This window comes from Aedes albopictus, chromosome 1, assembly GCF_035046485.1.
Source record: "Aedes albopictus strain Foshan chromosome 1, AalbF5, whole genome shotgun sequence".
NCBI lineage: Eukaryota > Metazoa > Arthropoda > Insecta > Diptera > Culicidae > Aedes > Aedes albopictus.
In genome coordinates this window covers 234,844,159-234,863,405 of record NC_085136.1, presented here as the reverse complement: position 1 = coordinate 234,863,405, position 19,247 = coordinate 234,844,159, and the positions used below count along the sequence as shown (strand labels likewise).

Here is a 19,247-nt window from a genome sequence, read left to right as displayed (position 1 = left end):
CCTGGCACTGGTCGACGTTGTGCCTGACGCGCACTACTGATGATCAGTTCTGATAGAAACTGATACTCTTCCCGCGGTGGAAGGACTTCTACCGATTGTTCACCGTCGATAATTGCTTCTGCGTACTTCTCCCAGTCAATGTGCTTGGTGAGATCGTAGGCGATGTCGATAGATGGAGGTTGATGTGACCCATTGGAAATAGAAACAACAATCGGCAGATGATCACTACCATGAGGATCCTGGATAACCTTCCATGTACACTCCAGCGATAGTGAGCTCGAACAGATTGAGAGGTCTAATCGGCTGTTTCTAGGGCTGCCATCTTGAGCTGGAGGTGCCACTCGTGTAACTTCTCCGGTATTCAAAATTGTCATGTTGAAGTCGTCGCAGAGGTCATATATCAACGTTGAACGGCTGTCATCGTACAGTTCCCCCCAGCCTGTACCATGGGAGTTGAAATCTCCCATGAGCAGCCGAGGCTCGGGCATAACCGAGCAGATGTGGGCGAGATCCCTGCGAAATATTGCAGTTCTCGGTGGAAGATATATGGAGGCAACACTGAGGGTTTTACCTCGGATAGTCACCTCACATGCGACGGCTTCAATGCCTGTCATCGGATGAAAATCGACTCTGTAAAATGAGTGCTGCTTCTTGATCCCTAGAAGCACCCCTCCGTAAGAGTCGGATCGATCAAGGCGAATGATATTATAATCGGGAAAAGGTAAGGTTACATCAGGTGTCAGCCATGTTTCGGATAGTGCAAAAACATCGCATTGTAAATTGTAAACTAAAAATTTAAAAACGTCTAATTTCGGTGTAATACTACGACAGTTCCAGTGTAGAACCGAAATCGTATCTTCGACCTCGGTGGTTAAATTAGCCATCGAAAGATACGATTGTCGCAAGGAGGGGCATTTTAGAAGCCAACTGCTTCAAAAGAGGGGTCACGCAAGGAAGAAGTCCTTTTACAATGTTCTTCACGGAGTCTGAAGCATTGAAGAAGCTGAGGATGATGTCTACAATGCCAGAGAGCGTAAACAATGGCGCACCCTGAGGTTGCTCCTGGTGCTCCGAATGCTGTCTTTCCGGTTGAGAATTCGAAAAACGTGGGACATCTGGGATTTTAGATGTTCCCGGAAGTGATGGAAAGTCTCGTTCGTCCTGGATTTTGAATCCCGGAGGGGAACGTTTTGTGGCTTTCTTACCACTCTTCAAATTTGTCATGGTGGGTTGGGGGTCGCTGCTAGGCAGATTCCGAGGTTTTTTGGTGGGTCTCTGGAGCCTCATCCGTTTCCTCGTTTCACCCTTGAAAACAAAGGGAACCCCGTCCCCGACCTCAGAGTCAGAGCCCTGATCATCGAGAGATAAAGACGAGTAGATGTTACGGGATTCAACGGTCGGGGCAGCTTTTTTCAGCATTTCGGCGTAGCTTCGCCGTGATCGCTGCTGCAGCGATCGTTTTTGATGTTTTTTCTGCTGTATGTACCTTGGGCAATCAATCAGATCATGTGGACGGTCGCTGCCACAATAAACACACTTGGGCGGCGTTTTACACGCACCGTCCACATGTCTCTCCCCGCATGTTGCACAGCGAGGTTTATTGCTGCAGTACTGGGCGGTGTGGCCCAGCTGCTTGCAATTGATGCAATTCATTACCTTCGGTACATACAGCCTCACAGGTAGCCGAAGTTTGCCAATCACCAGCAGATCTGGTAATGCAGATCCGGAGAAGGTCACAGAAAATTCTTCAGATGGTGTGTAAACCTTCTTCTCGCCCTCCTGGGACACCGAATGCAGTTGCCGGCAATCCAGTATCTGGACAGGAGGGAGAGAAGGGTTATGGAAACGACCACAGCCTTGCATGATCGTTTCGCAGGTCAAAGATGCGTCGGCGACCTTCCCCGAAATCTCTATCGACGCGCTTGGTAGGTAAACGAAGTACTCAAGTGTAAACAACTCGCAGGCCACAATCTCATTAGCGTGTTTTCGGTCGCCTACTGTCACCCGAAGCTTAGCTGTACCGACCATGTCAATGGAGACAACGGAAGAATACCGCTTAGTCAGATCCTTGCTGATTTGAACGGTGTTCAAACGTTTGCCTTTGGGTCGGAAGAAAACAACATATGGCCCGCCAAAGTCGGGAGGGTAGGCCTTGAGGCGGGGGGACGTCGAAACAGATTTACTGTTGATGTCCATTGCAGAAGCACCAGGGTGAAGGGAGACAAAGGGATTAGCATTTACATCGCCTTGTTGGCTCGAGCAGTCCGATGCCAATAACGAAGCTTCGTTAATGCGGTACGATGTTCCCCCGCCATCATCATCATCGCCCATTGTGGTAGCTAACTACCACCACGGGTCACTCAAAAATCTTAAACTACCACTATCACAGGGACGAGAAATAATCAAAAAACAAGGGACAAAATTAACGCTACAGGAAAAGTGAGAAAAAACTGCTTATGTACCAAATTAAATCTAATCAAAGAGTCAGTGGAGAGGGGGGAACAACGAGAGGTAACTTTATGTACTTATCTTTGTGCACTCTGTTCAGCCACAGGCTCGACGACGACAGGTCCAAGCGATCGGATGGCCCGCACAGGGAGGAAGCGAGCTGCTGCTGAGCGCCCGACGCTGCGCTGGTGTGCGGCGGTTGAACGCTCTCTGCTCTTCTCTCGGTGGGCTGCTGCTGTCGACGACGATGAGCTTGGGTACTCACTGGAAGAAGCCGATCACGGCCGCGCGAGCGGCGCGGTGTGCGGGGGGTGCTGCACTGATGTGCTCGATAATCGGTCAATGCGCCACGTGATAAAATGAAAACGTGAACTTTACTCAAACTAAACGAACTTTTGCGGCAAAAATTGTGGCCTAGCCAACCGCACGCGTCCCACTAGGGATTTTCACTTCAACACTTGATCACTCGGAAAACTAGCACTGGAAAAAGCCACCGAACTGGATAGTATCGGGAGACAAACCGGACGAACGAAAAGTTGCGACTGTCTCGCACGATCGCTCGCCAAAGAGTGAATAAAATATGTTGATAAAATATGTTGATGTTATGTGTTGAATATAACTTCAAATACACCTTAAAACTTATTATAAGATTTAATGCTCTTGTAAATTCAGTTGTTTTATGCGCGAATTTCAAAATTAACTTGAAGACAACTTAAAAACCGCAAACGAACGAAGATTGTTTTCTCTTGATAAAAACAACTATAAATGTTCCATGAATTGGTCATGCTGTGATAAAGCTTCCATAAAAATAATCAAATCTAAAAGGAATTGAAATTGTTACTTGGGAAATGCAAAGTGACACACACTCGAGGCGAGAATCGCGAGATTTTCTGCATATTTTTTGTTCGCCCGCATTTTTGTCGCCGCGGTGCGAGGTTTCAATGTCACGTGCACCACACGATACGGCACGGCTGCAATGTTGCTTGCGCAAGGGAAGATTTATTACGTATTGCCATAGTACTGGCGGCGGGACATGACTGAATGGCCTTTCCGACGCCCCGGGTTTGGCGTGATCTTACCGTCATAGTACGGAAAGAATGTTGTTTGTCCATTTGTCGTGAACTGTTTTAGTTGCGATTGTGTACGGTGAAACTGGTATAACACAATTTCATCGGATATAATACCCTTTCAATTATATTACATTCAGCCAAATCAATTCAGTCAAACTACACTTCTTGTTCAATATGGCTTGAATAGAAAGCACGTAACATTAACACAGACCACCGATGATCTAGTCTCGAACAAATTTCGCTTTCTTTTTGAGCCTGTCTGCTGACCTTCAATTTAGTAATTAGTGGCATTTTTACGGCATATTTAGTGTACAGTTCGACTGGTCATAAATAATTATTTTTACTGTGTCAGCTTCTTCTTGACAAAACGTCCACTGGGACTATGAGTAATTCCACATTTATCAACTTAAACCTGTCTCTATCAATGCCCATTTTGTTTGTTTATAAATATCGTGTGTGTTGGATATCGCTTTTGGACCTCTTCAGAGAAACACACCTTTTTGTTTGTGTCGCAATTCTTGAAGCTGAAGAAAGTTTATTAGTCAACATATACTAGTGCAACGTGAATTTATACTTACAATTTAGTCTTTCTTAGTGCAAACTATCCAACAAATTGTATCCACTCTTTCTTATAATTGTTGATTACCTGGGGACTAAACAATGAATTCAATTCTTTCCGAAGGATTTTAAAGCCAATTCATGTTACTTACTATTTATATCAATAATACTTAATTAGTTCAACTGCCCATGTACTCAACCTAACTAATATGATTGTTTCTAGGGGCGTTTCAATTCAACGAATTCAATATATTAAATATTTGCAGTCAATTTAGTCCTGATCGTGTAGAATATACAAAGTTCTGACTTGCATAATTTAATGTTTGTTCCAACTGAAACTGACAACTGACTCAAGCTATGGACATTTTTGACAGTTTAGCCATAGGTATCTCTCCCATGTCACTCGCGTACAAAAGGGCAGACTTCGAACCAGGGGCATCGCTAAACGATTCCAAGCAGTGCTGCCAGTATCGGCAACATTCCCCGGCCCGTAACGCACTTCCGTATCCGTTGTAGAGCGCGTTACCAACAGAATGGCGCATCAGCACTGCTGGCTTTGGTGACGATATATCGTCCTTTACCGAGGCATCCGTATCCCTAGGTGTTTGGTTCCATCCATTGCCTCGTCTAGTCGACCATGTTCTACATTCCACCGCATTCCAGCAACCTTTCTCTGTTTCAATTCCACTTGATACATAATCCTTGTGTGACTTCAGCTTGTCGAGTTTAATCTCTCGTGATACATGCCTCGTTGACCTTCTTGAAGTACACGTGTCAGCATCTCCAGATTTGGGACAGCAGTTTTCCAGCTTTTCAACGACTTTATATTTCTCAGAGCTTTCACGAATATGAAAGCTAAAATTCTGTGTCTTCCGCATGTCAGCTAAATGTCCGTAGATAGACCAACCCAATCGAGTCTTAGCAGCCAGCGGGTCGCCTAGCTCTCCTTCACGTAACTTTAACGTTGCAATCAAGCTAGCATTGTTCGAGCCGATCAATATACCAGGTGAAACCGATTCATAGCTGCTGATTGGCAGTCCTTTCAAATGAGCATATTGACGAGACAACTCTTCGTACTTCAGTGTTTGCCTCGGAAGTTCTAGGTTCGGAACTGTTCTAGTATCGTTCAGAGTAAAGTTTTTACTGGCGCCTAGACCAGAAACTTCAATGGAAACCCGCTTGGAGTTTGCAATTTGTCGATTAATGTTGCCCGTCCAAGCTAGGTCAAGAGGAAGTGATTCTCCATCATTTATGCCCAAACGATCGGCGATTGACTGTTCCATAAACGTCATCGATGAACCATCATCTAAAAACGCAAAGGTCTCAACTGATTTTTCATTCCAGGAAAGCTTTACGGGAATTATACGGAACATTGTAGCATTTCCTGTAGAATGATGAGCATTTACTCCCTCTCCGGAACTCACATTTACATTTCCTGCATTCGGCTGCAACTCGGTCGTAACTTGCTGCTTTTGACATTCAACATGCAGCAACGGGTGGTGTCGTAGCTGACAACCTTCCATTCCGCAATTTCCTTGTTGCTTACAAGGTCGCTGCCCATGTTTCCCCAAGCACATCTTGCAGAGATGATAGTCTCTAACAATTTCCCATCGATTCTCAGGACTCCATTTCTTAAAGATCACGCAATCTTTAACCTCGTGGTTGGATCCGTTACAAGCTAAGCACACCACTCCAGAAATGTTTTCCTCTAAAATTTCCCTTTTCGATGGTTCAGCCGAGGAATGCGCATTGAGAAAATTTTTCTCTTTTCCTCGATCACTTCTTCCTGCTTGCGACTGCTTAGTGTCTGTGATGACCGTGACATCGGAGGCTGCAGCGACGAGAGTTGACATGTAGGTCGAGAATGTACGTAAGTCGACCGCCATGAACTGCCGTTTGTAAAGTGCCCAATCCAACCGCTGTTGTGCTGGAATCTTTTCCACCAGTTCCTGCAGTAAAGTCGGATTGCACAAGTGTACTATCTGCCCCGCTGCCTCTAAATGGTCACAAAGATTCTGGACGGCCATACCAAATGAGATCAATGTATCTAACCGGTCTGACCTTGGAGGCGGCACCTCGCGTATCCTATTCAATAGTGTTTGAATTATCAGTTCCGGTCTCCCAAACAACATGTATAGAGTGTTTAGCACTTGCGGCACGCATGCTGGAAGTAACAACCGACTCTTAACAGCATCGAAGGCCTTGCCTTGCAGTGCTTTTTGAAGCCTGGCCAGGTTCTCGACGTCCGAATATCCACACGCCGTCGTCGAATTGACATACGCACTATAGAACAATGGCCAGTCTTCTGGGTCCCCCCTGAATACAGGAAGGTCCTTGGGCATAACCTGCCGCGCCATCAGCTGGTGTTGCGTAGGAACGATTTGGAGCTGAGCTAGCGGATTATGCATCCTTGGAAAACTTTGGAAGTTACTCTGACCTAGGGGAACTCCTCGATTTGCACCTACATTATTTGCATATCCTGCAGCTGGAAACTGCTGGAAGGCCTGGCTACTCCCATTCATCGCGATGTTAAATGGCAGCCCATGAACGGAGTTAGGTAAAGAGGTTGCTGATGGCACGAAGGGAGCACTTAAATTCGTTGCTATCCCGGGATGATACTGTGATTGCGTATTTGTCAATAGATTATCAGCAATCGTTAAACCGGGTACAACCGGAAGACCCGAATGATTCGACGTAGAACCCACGGTTGGAATCGTAGAGCAGACCGTTACAACATTTGTTTGTGTATTGATTCCCAACCCTGGTGGCACTCGACTAGCTAACCCTCTCGGCAGCATTCCTAAATGCTGATAACGATTAATTTCAGTCTGCATGTTTATATCCAGCCAACTTCCTGAGCCAAGCTGGGATGTTCCGACGGCGACGGGCATCGGTTGAACCGAAGGAATAGTTGTTGCCGGAATGACCACTGACCTGCTTTGCGATCCTTGTATAGCTGACGACGAGGTTGGGTCAAGTCCACTCAAAGTCGTATCTCGAGTGGTCAGAAAGGAACTGATGTCAAATGTAGGTTCGCCCGAAACAATTTCCTCGGCCCTTGCGCTCGGCTGAGCAATCGAAAGGTTTCTCATCTCGCCAACCATCTGTTGCATCCAGTTCTGTACTTTACTGATACCTGCTGCTTCAGACTGCTCATTTGAACTGTTCACCAGTTCGTTCTTCGTACTGTCAATTATTCCCATCATCGCTTTATTAGCCAACTTTTTCAGCTCCAGACGCTTGCGTTCCATTTCCCGTCGGTGATTTTCCTCCATCTCTCGCTCCAGTGTTTCTCGTTGTTCCTGTATCCACTGGAGGCTTGCCCTAGCTTACTCGGTTAAGATCGATTGCCTGGGATTCATTGAATTTCCTGCGATCGTTGTTCTGGGTAATGTCATATTGGATGAGGCACTGCTCACAATGGTTGGTTGCCTTGGTGTTGATGCTGACTGTCCTTCTGAGACATTACTCACTGGAGTACTAGTTTGGCCGGGTGGATCAATTGGTGGCATAATCAAACAATTCCCGCATACCCAACTCCGGTTGGCTACAGCATCATCCACTCCTACGCACTGATAATGGAACCATTCCTCGCAACGCGGGCACAACACCATATTGTCTATATTGTTAGATCGTCGACAGACCTTACAGTCGTTGCGTTCCGTCTCTGGCATCGTAGTGGCGGAAATAAATTCTTCAAGCTTTGTTGGATATCGCTTTTGGACCTCTTCAGAGAAACACACCTTTTTGTTTGTGTCGCAATTCTTGAAGCTGAAGAAAGTTTATTAGTCAACATATACTAGTGCAACGTGAATTTATACTTACAATTTAGTCTTTCTTAGTGCAAACTATCCAACAAATTGTATCCACTCTTTCTTATAATTGTTGATTACCTGGGGACTAAACAATGAATTCAATTCTTTCCGAAGGATTTTAAAGCCAATTCATGTTACTTACTATTTATATCAATAATACTTAATTAGTTCAACTGCCCATGTACTCAACCTAACTAATATGATTGTTTCTAGGGGCGTTTCAATTCAACGAATTCAATATATCTGGAGCAACATTTGAAAAGGGCCCAAGAGGTCTTGTGTCTTTTTTCTAAAACGCTCCGTAGGGCATAACAGCAGCCCGCCCACGCAAATGAACACCGTTATCCGAAAGATCGATGTTTGCTCTATCTGATAACGGTCTTAGTTTTTGTGAATAAGCTGAGGGGGGCTCAGGAGCGACGTGTGAAGTCATTGTTTACCAATGCTTGTATGCCCTTTTCAAATGTTGCTCCAGATATTAAATATTTGCAGTCAATTTAGTCCTGATCGTGTAGAATTTACAAAGTTCTGACTTGCATAATTTAATGTTTGTTCCAACTGAAACTGACAACTGACTCAAGCTATGGACATTTTTGACAGTTTAGCCATAGGTATCTCTCCCATGTCACTCGCGTACAAAAGGGCAGACTTCGAACCAGGGGCATCGCTAAACGATTCCAAGCAGTGCTGCCAGTATCGGCAACAGTGTGACAGGCACGAAGATACTCTGTGCCCAAGGAAGTTGAAGCAATATGATTCACGAAAAGTTCCTGAACCGCTCGGTAAGCGAACCCAGCATCCTCAGCATGGGCTGGGCATGCTGAATATCCACGTCTTCACAGTTGTAGGCAAATGGGCCATCAGCTAGTAACATTTGTTCGTGCCAAAAAAAACGTCAAAAAATGTCGCAATATTGGTGCTAAATCTGCCTCTGAGCTAGCCTTATTCGTCTTTCTTTTCTTTTCAAGTCAAGTTCAGTTGTCATTCAAATTTTAGATCAAGCCAACACTATCCGAGAGTCACGCTGTACCGCTAATTTTAGTCTACGTCAGAGTACTCGCAATTGGATTGTTTCTAAATCCCACCGAAATCCACCACATACCGGGCGGGCACTGGGTAGCAGGTATCAAAATCGCTTCACTGACTTTCGACCGAATCATCGAACCAAACTACCACCACCAACGGAGTCGTCGCCATCGCCATCGCCTCGTCACGGTTCGTGGTCCGATTTTCACACTGGTCAAACGCCACCAACGAAAGTCACGTGCCGTCTTGTAAAAGTAAGCCCAATTAGGGCGAGTTTGTGTTTTACGGGAACGGGACTCCCGGTTTGGTTATTTTTTCATTCCTCTGCCCATCTTTTCTTTTTTTTTGGGTTCCGCTGTGGGCGAACGAGTGATACCTGACTCTCATTAGCACCTTGTGTGCTTCGCCTTTTTTGTGCATCTTTGCCGAACATTGAAGTGTTTCGATTTGACTTGAGAATTGAATGTTTGCTGTTCTTGAACAACGCAGGTTAACCCTCTAATACCCAATCCCGCCTTTAGACGGGGTATAGTTTGAGCATTTTTGTAATTTTTCTTTCGTGGAAAATCATTTTTTTTATATTTTTGGCTGATATTTAGGACTGTTCTGTATATCTCAAAATGGTTTTTGGTGTATTTTAAAGCGCAATTACCATTTTTTTCAAAATCATTGAAAAATTGATGTTTTAGTCACCTTTTAGAAGTCATTGTTTACTTTGTATTGAATCGCTATAATTAACATATTTTAATTTTTTCCCTAATCATTCTATCCTTGCTTAATAGTTTAAGGGAATCGAATACACTCTAAGATTATTTTCCTTAAAATTACACGGAAAATAGAATTTTCTGTGAAAAAAAATTAAAATAATAATATTTCAACAATAATCATAAAATCTCAAAATGTTTTCATCTCAAAAAATCCGTTCCCCAAATTAACCTCCAGGAAAAATATAAAAGTGTGGGGATTTTCAAAAATAAAAATCAGAAAAATCAAAAACTGAAATTCACGAAATCGAGAATTAAAAAGAATCATCTTCCAAAACATGTTTAAATTGATTTTAGATGACGAAAAATGATATTTAGATCAAAATCAAAAATTTGGGTATTAGAGGGTTAAAGTATGACCATCTTAGACCCATCTCCTCCCTCTTGTAGACTTTTGTGTGTTCACAATTTTGAAAATGTTTCGACTTTGGTCAGAAACCTCCTCCTTTCCTCATTAAAAAAGTCTGTCGGTTGTGAACGACCGGCGGAATCGTTACATACGGAATTACGGGTGGAGATGAAAGTGAACCTCATTGTTAGTCTAAAATTACATGACAAGGCATGGCGAAAAATCATTCTTTGCGGAGATTTTGTACTCAGTCAAAAGGTCTTGATTCGGTACATATAACAATGACAACCGAAGATATACATAGGGCTGCCCAAATTTGTTTGGAATGAAATAAAAATTGTAATATCTCACAGAGCATTATGCCAATGAGAAAGAAGAACAATAGGGAGATTCACTAAACAGTGTAAATAACTGCGTAAATGTTATTCTACACATCTAGAAAAATCGTCTTGTTTCCTGGACATATACAAGCGTCTTGGGAGACGTACGTACGCACGTCAAAACAAGTAATTATAAGTCTTTCAACACTTTATTTCAAATGAGTTACTAACATTTTCCGACTTTCAAGACTTAATTCCACAAGAAAGATGCAATTTTCAGCGTAATGCTTGTAAATCTAAGTTGTTGATTACGTCCGACTAATGAAATTTTCGTCTCATGTAAATTTATTTTTCTTTTTGTTCGTAAATATCGTGATTACAAAAGCAATATTTGATTATTTGATTCGCCATTTTATGAATATTGAATATCATTTCAATAACCACATAATCATTGCTTATGCAGCTGTTTACGGGGTTTAGTGAAAGTTTCAGGTGAGTCGGTTAAACTGCACAAATCGAAAAAGGAGTGTAAAATTCTGTGACAAATGATGCACATGTTTGGAGCGTGGGATATCACATAAGTTTACATGACATATCATGTAAAAGTCATAAAGTATCATGTAAATTTCCATTATATGTCATGTAATTCAGCATGACTCTGAGCGTTAACACGACTAAAATGAAGTTTACATGATGTGTAAATCTCATTATTTTTATCTGTGTGAGCTGATGCAAATGAGTTGAAATTTACATGTGATTTTCAGCCAAAATAGGATGTTCGCCAGTCTTTTGCTCTTATGTTTCAGAAATTTACGTGAAACTTTCAGAGAAGACTTCTTTAACCTGAAGTGCTCATTGGAACTTTTTTACTTAAAATTAAACAATTAATGCAAACCTAGTACACGTCTGATTCGACATGTCACTAAATGGTAGCAGTAAACACTATTGATAACATTGAGGGGCATAGTGTATCATTGTACTTGCCTCACAATATACAAATTCATGCAATGGCAGACAAAGAAAGCCCTTCAATTAATAACTGTGGAAGTGCTCTAAGAACACTAAGTTGAAGCGAGGCAGGCCAAGTCCCAGTGAGAATGTAGAGTCATAAAGAAGAAGAAGAAGGGTAAAATGATTTCAAATTGATGGCAGGATTTCACGTAGCAGTGTAAATACTTAGATCATGATGATCATAATCAGTCGCTATTGCGATTTCTAAAATACTCTTGCAAAATATCCTGCGCGTCAACACCTTTCAGGTTTGGAATCCGTTGTCCGGATCTGTACAAGAATTGATCCAGAACTATATTTAAAAATTCTTTCTTGCGTTGCCGAAGATTTATTCCAAGATTCCTATTTGAGCTATTGTAAGAACTTCTTCTGGGATATCTTAAATCTTAATAAATTTCAATCCTCAGCAACGGTTGATCGTTGATCACATAATCATACATAATTGGCTTTAGCTTGCGATGAAAACTAATAACATTGCAGGTTATTTCGGCAACACCAATTGCTGAACTCGTTGATTAACTGTTGTAGGTGCAGTTGACAAGGCTGTGAACGACAACAAAAATCTTGACGTCATCTGCATAAAAAACTCTGCATCCTTAAGGACAAACGTCTTGAAATCCAGCTCAAACAGTGCATCAAAACTTCAGAAGCACAAATCTCAAGAAGCAAGCTTCAAACAAGAGCGCATTTCATTATTCTGTTCTTGCTCACTTGTAATAAGCTTAAAATAAGAAGCTCAGGTGCGGTGGTTTTGTTCATGAAGAGATTTGTGCGCTCGAAATCGTGGGTAGGTGCTAAAGTCGGTCATTGTGGCGGCCATTTTGGGATTCTAACAAATCTGTCCTTAAGGGAGAACTATTCCTTTCAAGAAAATAGTTAACAGCAATGGTCCAAGATTGCTTCCTTGTGGAACCCCAGAAATGTTGCTAAAACTGATTGAGAGGGCTGAACTATTTTTTACACACAGTTTGCGGTCTTGGTCGAACCATTGAACCAAGTCAGCAGATCAGTAGGGTGGCTCCTAGAGTGGGTCATCGTTTTTATGGAAAAGTGAAAAATTCAATGGTATCCCTTCAGGTCAAAGCTTTTTTGATCCCATTTCAGGACCCAAATAAGTGTGCAAAATTTGGGCACGATCGGTTATGTCTACGTTTTGCGCATCGCGTTTGAAGTTTGTATGGGGTTTTACATGGGAAAACACATTTTTTTGCATTTCTCTCATGACAAGCTCGAATTTTTCTAAAACCATGTAACCGTTAAAGTGAAAACATAGCCTAGGGTGTCCTGAAAAACTTTGTCGAAGATTGCAAAGTGATCTGATGCTTATGAAAAAAGTTATAGCGTTGGCATTGCTTGGCGAATCATCATGATTTTGTTGCTATTGTGCATGCATGCGGTTAGTGGGTTATAACTATTTTCACAAGCATCGGATCGTTTTGCGGTCTTCAACAAAGTTTTTTTTTTTGTATCTGTATTAACGAGATTTCCAGCCCTGGGCTAGTTCATCTCGGGACCCACGCTTTACTTCCCTTCCGAAGGAAGAACTCACATTTTGTGAGTTTGTCGGGAGTGGGATTCGATCCCAGGTCCTCGGCGTGATAGTCACGTGTTCTAACCATCCAACCAGGTCCGCTCCCCCATTCAACAAAGTTCTTCAGAACATCCTAGGCTATCATTTTACAGTATCGGTTAAAAAGTTTCAGATCAAATTTTTCAACTTATGGCTAAAATGCAAAAAAGTATGTTTTCTTATACAAAATCCCATATAAATTTCAATTGCAATGCGCAAAGTGTAGATGCAACCGATCGTGCTCAAATTTTGCACAGATACTCAGGACCCGAAACGAAACCAAAAAAGCTTTGATCTGAGAAAACGCTTCCGATGACCCACACTATTGGCTCCAGAGTCAGCAGATACGCCCATCCTTTCCAATTTGGCTAGTAGGATGGAGTGATCAAAGGAAGCTTTAAGATCGATTTACACACGACGTCTAGCCGTGCATCCTGTTTAATACTCCGTACGCATGACCATATAAAAGGCGCAATATTGATTATTATTTCAGTCCTGGGCACAAACGGTGATACAGGGGTCCGAATTGAAATATTTCCATCCTGGGCTATTGCCTGCCATATCGCCTTGACCTGTGACCAGGTCAAATTTCTGTCGACTTGCTTGATTTCGTTGTTAAGGCTGCGCTGCCATAAGCCTCTGGGTCTGCCTCTGCTGCGATGTCCTGCTGGGTTTCAATCTAACGATTGTTTGCGGATTTCGTTTCCGTCCCTGCGTAGAGTGTGGCCGACCCACCTTCACTTTCGCTCCCGATTTCTGTCGCTATCAGCTTTTGACGATGGACGACGATGGAGCTCCACGTTGGAGATCCAATTGTGAGGCCACCATGCACGAATTATATACCGCAGGCATCATTTGATGAAGACTTATAGCCGTTGCGTGTTCTCCACTGGTACACACCAGGTTTCACTGGCGTATAGCAGCACAGATTTCACGTTCGTGCGTCTACTGATCTGGTTGTTTTTCCATACATTTCTTAAACTCGCAAAAGCAGCCCTCCCATTCTTTATCCGTGCACCTATGTCGATCTTGGTGCCGCTATCGGCCGCTATTTGTTTGTTTGTTTGTTTGTTTGTTTATTTCCGACATTTTACACCGGAAGGGTGCATTCATGTCGCACGGTCTAATTCACATTTTGATTACAATTTGTTATTCTATTACAATTGTTCGCAAATCTCGTATCGCAAAAAAAAATCACTCATTTGCAATTTGTTATTCTAAGTCTACAGTTGCTTGTACAATCCCGAGTCGCGCAAAAATTTCAGAATCCTAGTTGTTTTTTCTTCCTCGTTTGATAAGGCGTCTCGTAAACTAGTCGTTCCAATATTATTCTCCTGTCGCTCCCTTTCATATTTTCTACAATTCAAAATCACGTGTCGCACGTCCAGTGTAGTTCCGCAGCACTCGCATGTTGGTGGGGGTTCCTTCTTCAGAAGGAACGTGTGTGTCAGGCGTGTATGGCCTATCCGCAGGCGTGTAAGCACTCGCTGGTCGGCTGCATTGCCGTGATCTGTCCACCGGTACGTATCGTGTTTGATTTCTCTCAGCTTCGCCTCTCGTGTTTCGAACCAGTTGTTCTCCCATCGTTGTCGTATCGCTTGCTTTATCGTCCTTAACGCGTCTTCACCCGGAATCGGCACTTCAACGGCTGGATCTGTTCTTGCCTCATTCGCTAGTCGATCGGCTGCCTCTATTTGGATACCAAGATATTGGAAGCTTTCAACATTCTCCACTGACTGCCCACCTAGGACAGGAGCGATTAACAAGATCATCGAGCTTGCTCTGCATATCAGAGCGTCGTTGAGCTAGGAGAGCAACGTCATCAGCCAATTCGAAGGCATCTAGGTGCTCCATGGTAATGGGCTGCCACAGCAATCCACGACGTGGTTCACGGTCAATCGTACCTACCGTAATCGTAATCGTCGATTACGATGAGGAACAGTAGCGGTGATAGTATACTTCCTTGCCTCACTCAGCAACAACTCGGATGGGGTCGGACAAAACACCGTTGTGCAGTACTCTGCACGAAAATGCCCTGTACTGTGCTTCAATGAGGCCGATGATATTCTCAGGGAGACCCTTGCGCCTGGAGGGCTTTTCACATGTTTCCGTGATTGAGACGGTTGAAAGCTTATTCGTAATCAATGACCAGACCACCAGGTAGAGAGATTCTTGGAATTCATTGATTTGCTCCAGAATGATATGGAGCGTGACAATATGGTCCACACAGGATTGTCCGGCACGGAATCCTGCTTGCTGCCGTCGGAGAGGTGCGTCAATCTTCTCCTGTATCCGGTTAAGGATCACGTGGCAGAGGACTTTAACCCTTATGTGGCCGGCAGGATACCCGGGTACCCAGCACCCATTTAAAATACACGGTGTAGAAAAAAGCAAAAAGTTTGCCGGCCACATAACGGTTAAGAACGATACACAGTAACATGATGCCCCGCCAATTATTGCATACAGTTAGGTCACCCTTTTTGGGTACCTTTACTAAGACGCGTTGCATCCATACAGAAATAAATCATGAAAATTAAACAACACGTAAGTTAAGCATTGACTGAAAATTATAGCAGAAGTGACTAAATTACAGCCATTTACCGTGAGATGATACTGTCCGCTCCCTAATCAGCCAATCATGCGTACTGTTTACAGCTTTTGAGACATATTCGCTTGAAATTTACATGCAGTAACGTAAACGAGGACAGCTACGCTCAGTCGTCTGCCTCGCTGTGGAGACTGCTTTCTCTCGCTCTCTGTGGCCGAAGTGGTACAACAATTTGTTCCGTTATGGTGGAACATGTTTATCTTTGATTGCCTTCTCTTCAGCACGGTGGGACAGCCTAGAGGGGTTAGGCGTGAACTCGGAAGCTCTGAGTTCGATTCTCGTATAAAGATTTTTTTAAGTTTCTCTGAAAAGTTGGTGCTATAATTATAGCACTTTTCTCTCAGCAATCAGCAGTGTAATTTTAAGATCACACATAATTTTTTATCGTACCCGATGGAGGTCAACTTGCTACATTCAGTTCGTCATAAATTTACAGATTTTGTTCGTACTGTGCAGTCGACCAGCAATGTCGCGGTTTCCCATATGCTGCAGAATAATTAATGCAGTAGTTGTGCGGATTCTACGGGGTCAGCTTTGAGCATCTCAGCTGATATGCGATCGACCCCTGGGGCCCTGTTCGATTTCATGCTACGGATGACTGTTCCTATCTCCTGCACTGATGGAGCTTCGGTGTTGACACGGATAATGCGTAGAACCCTTGGTGGATCATGCTGAGGCGGTATTGGTGGCGTGGCCAAAACTTGAAAAAAAAAAAATTCCAAAGTTCTCGAATCAACATTAAAGCTGGTCAGCCGGGTCGGTCAGTAACTGTTCAGACGTGTCTTTTATGGGCATCGTAGCATTCATCTTGGTCTCACTATGGCGACGTAAAACATCGTAGATGATACGGATATCGCCGGTGTTTGCGGCTTTCTCGCCTTCGTCGGCTAGGGAGTCCGCCCACGCTTTTTTGTCCCGTCTACTTGAGCGTTTCACTTCCTTCTCAAGAGCCGAATAGCGCTGGCGGGCTACGGCTTTGGCTCCTCATTCGCTAGCTCTATCGCGCGCGGCTTCGGCGTTCCTTCGCTCCTCTATTTTCCTCCAGGTATCATCTGTGATCCACTGCCTTCTTCGGGTGCGTCGCTCACCCATTTTTTCTCGCCGGTGGCGATGAAGGCGTTTTTGATGACGCTCCATTGATCTTCTACGCTTCCACCTGCTGGAATATCCGCTGCACGGTTCTCTAGCTCATCGACGAAGGACCTTTTCCAGGCCCCTGACACGGCCTATATCAATGCATTGGAATCATGGTAGACAGGATGTTCTGGGCGCTAATAAATAGCGCCCACTGTCAAATGCGAAAACATCAACATTTTTTTGTTTAACGTTTATTTTGGTTTGTTGATCAGTTTTTGGAATCATTTTTTCCACTGCTTATGATCACAAAACACTTCAAACTCGCTTTAATATTAATGAACGGTAAGAGGAGCATGCGATTAGTTGAATAAAGCAACCCAGCAAACACGCATTGTGAATGTGATTTCGTGTGTGGCTCACAACATCAAACAAAAGCTGCGTTTGTTGATTACACGCTCGTTACAATTTGCACGAATATGAGTATAAGGCAGTTAGATGTTGGCTACGATAAATTTCATTGATGCCAGGGGCCTGCCTTTTTCATCGCGCCGGATTTTTCAGAAATCGGCGCCGGATTTTCTCCTCCTGTCGATGGATCCTAGCAATGCACAGTCGGCTCTCGCCGATTAGGAGATGATGGTTGGACGCAATGTCGTCGCTACGTTTGTTCCGCACATCAAGAAGGCTCCGTCTCCATTTTCGGCTGATGCAGATGTGGTCGATTTGATTTTCCGTGGCGCCATCACGGGAAACCCATGTCACTTTGTGCACTGATCGATGACGAAAGAGCGACCCCCCAATCACAATGTCATTGTTGCCACAAAACTCTGCAAACAGCTCTCCGTTTTCGCTCATTTCTCCAAGACCTTGGTGTCCCATGACGTGCTTATAGTCCCGGTTGTCGGAACCAACCTTCTCGTTGAAGTCGCCCATGAGGATCTTGATATTTTATTTTTTTTTTATTAAAGACGCTTTAACCGCGCGGGTCATTCGCGTCATATCTTGATATTACCTTTTAGAATCTTGTCCATGACAGCATTCAGTTGACTGTAAAAGTTCTCTTTGTCTTGCAATTCGGCAGCAAAATTTATTTGACGCTACTGACGCTGTAAGGGCGTGGCAAACTAGATGTTGGTCACACGAACAGTCGCGACATTGGACTTCTGTGGCTAGTTATTCTAATAAGAAGACAGGGCGTCGTTGATAATTATTACAAAGACTTTGAAGCAAGCACATAGAGGAGTGATTCCTCGGTAGTTCTCCGCATTTTAGTCGCCTTTTTTGTGTTCTGGGACGTATAGGAAGATTTCCACAGCTCAGAAATTCATTTACACCAATATATGGAAATTCTTACAAATGTTATATCACAGTGCCAAGAACTTTTGGTAGCGCAAGTCAAGGCATAACTGACAGCTGACATAACATTAAAAAACTGCCCTAGTTACAAATACATGACCAACTTTAGTACGCTGGTCTCAGTTATATTGAAAACTACTCTGCCATACGGTGTGTTATTCATTCTTCTCTAGCAAAAAACAAGCGAATGCAACATGAAATAATGAAAGTTTTTCTTCTGCAATAACAGCAAGGACCCATATAGGGGGTAGGTTCATTTAAACATGGTCCTTTATGGCACTTCCCTCTATAACTCATTCCACGTAGACATTCTGGGGGGATGAGGGGTGTCTGTAAAAGTCTACGCTCCATAGACTGCCATTTTTTTTTGTGATGGTACATATTCAGCAAACGTACTGATTTTTTTTTTGCTTCAGCAACACGAATTACTGAGTATCGGCAATTTTTTTTCAACTTGCTGAATCATCTGACAGTTGATCAGTTGTGCTGAAATTTCTTTTGTTTTTTTTTGTGCATGAAGCATTTAAGAAATGTTGATGTGTACAAATTGTTAAATTTATGTATGATCAGAAGTCTACGTAGCATAGGTAATAGCTAATTATTCCATTTGGTATAAAATGGGATAAATTATAAGGGATCGTGTCCAGAATATGTCCCACCGTCCAAAAAGTCCCACGCCCTAGTATTCTTGGGCTATTTCTTGCAGGACGACCCAGATTGCAATCAGCGACCACCGTCTTCTCGCCTGTAGAAGAAAATAAGCAGTAGAAATAGCACTTTTACTAGCATCTACCAAGGAGGACGAAAACGAAAGGGAACAAACGGTAAACTATTTCCAACTATAATTACCGGAAATTAAGAGCAACAGAAATTTCCGTTCATCGGGGTGCGCTCCGCCATGGTTGCAAGTTACAGGAGTATACCAACACACCCACTACAAACACGGCACGTTATGCACGGCTGAAGGAGTCTTGCAATCCTGATTGTTAACTGTTTTCCATTAATTATTTGTGCATAGAACTTGTTTGGGTTGAATAAATTGTTGTTGCTCGGTAAATATGAATTCATCACCCAACCAAATGCAGCTTCAATTCATTCAACGGTAAATTTGAACTTACCTCTACTAAGCTCGAGTAAGTTCAATCGTTGCTGAATGCAACCATAATGATGCAAGATTCCGCCAGGATCCTTACTCGGTGAATTCAAAGTTGAATAGCTTCATGGTACAGCATCAAAAGAGGGCACTTATGACCCTGCTACTTTTACCAAAGAGGG

The 19,247-nt window shown here is 43.3% G+C and overlaps 1 protein-coding gene across 4 annotated transcripts; it reads right to left on the bottom strand.

Moving 5' to 3' along the window:
- Positions 1–2,952: 2,952 nt before the first annotated feature.
- On the bottom strand, positions 2,953–19,241 carry LOC134285522 (uncharacterized). 4 transcript variants are annotated; one of them, XM_062846444.1, is made up of 3 exons: positions 8,034–19,241; positions 7,902–7,976; positions 2,953–7,847 (listed from the first exon to the last, which is right to left on the bottom strand). In XM_062846444.1, the coding sequence occupies exon 3, from the start codon at positions 7,349–7,351 to the stop codon at positions 4,427–4,429; it is 2,925 nt and encodes a 974-aa protein (XP_062702428.1). In that variant the 5' UTR covers positions 7,352–7,847; positions 7,902–7,976; positions 8,034–19,241; the 3' UTR covers positions 2,953–4,426. The 4 variants fall into 4 exon arrangements, with proteins under 4 accessions (XP_062702428.1, XP_062702427.1, XP_062702425.1 ...); XM_062846443.1 differs by having other exon boundaries at positions 7,902–7,969; XM_062846441.1 differs by having other exon boundaries at positions 2,953–7,976.
- Positions 19,242–19,247: the final 6 nt, after the last annotated feature.

Bases quoted from the DNA above. Each gene is read 5' to 3' on its own strand.
- LOC134285522 (XM_062846441.1), bottom strand. From the start codon at position 7,351: ATGGAGGAAAATCACCGACGGGAAATGGAACGCAAGCGTCTGGAGCTG.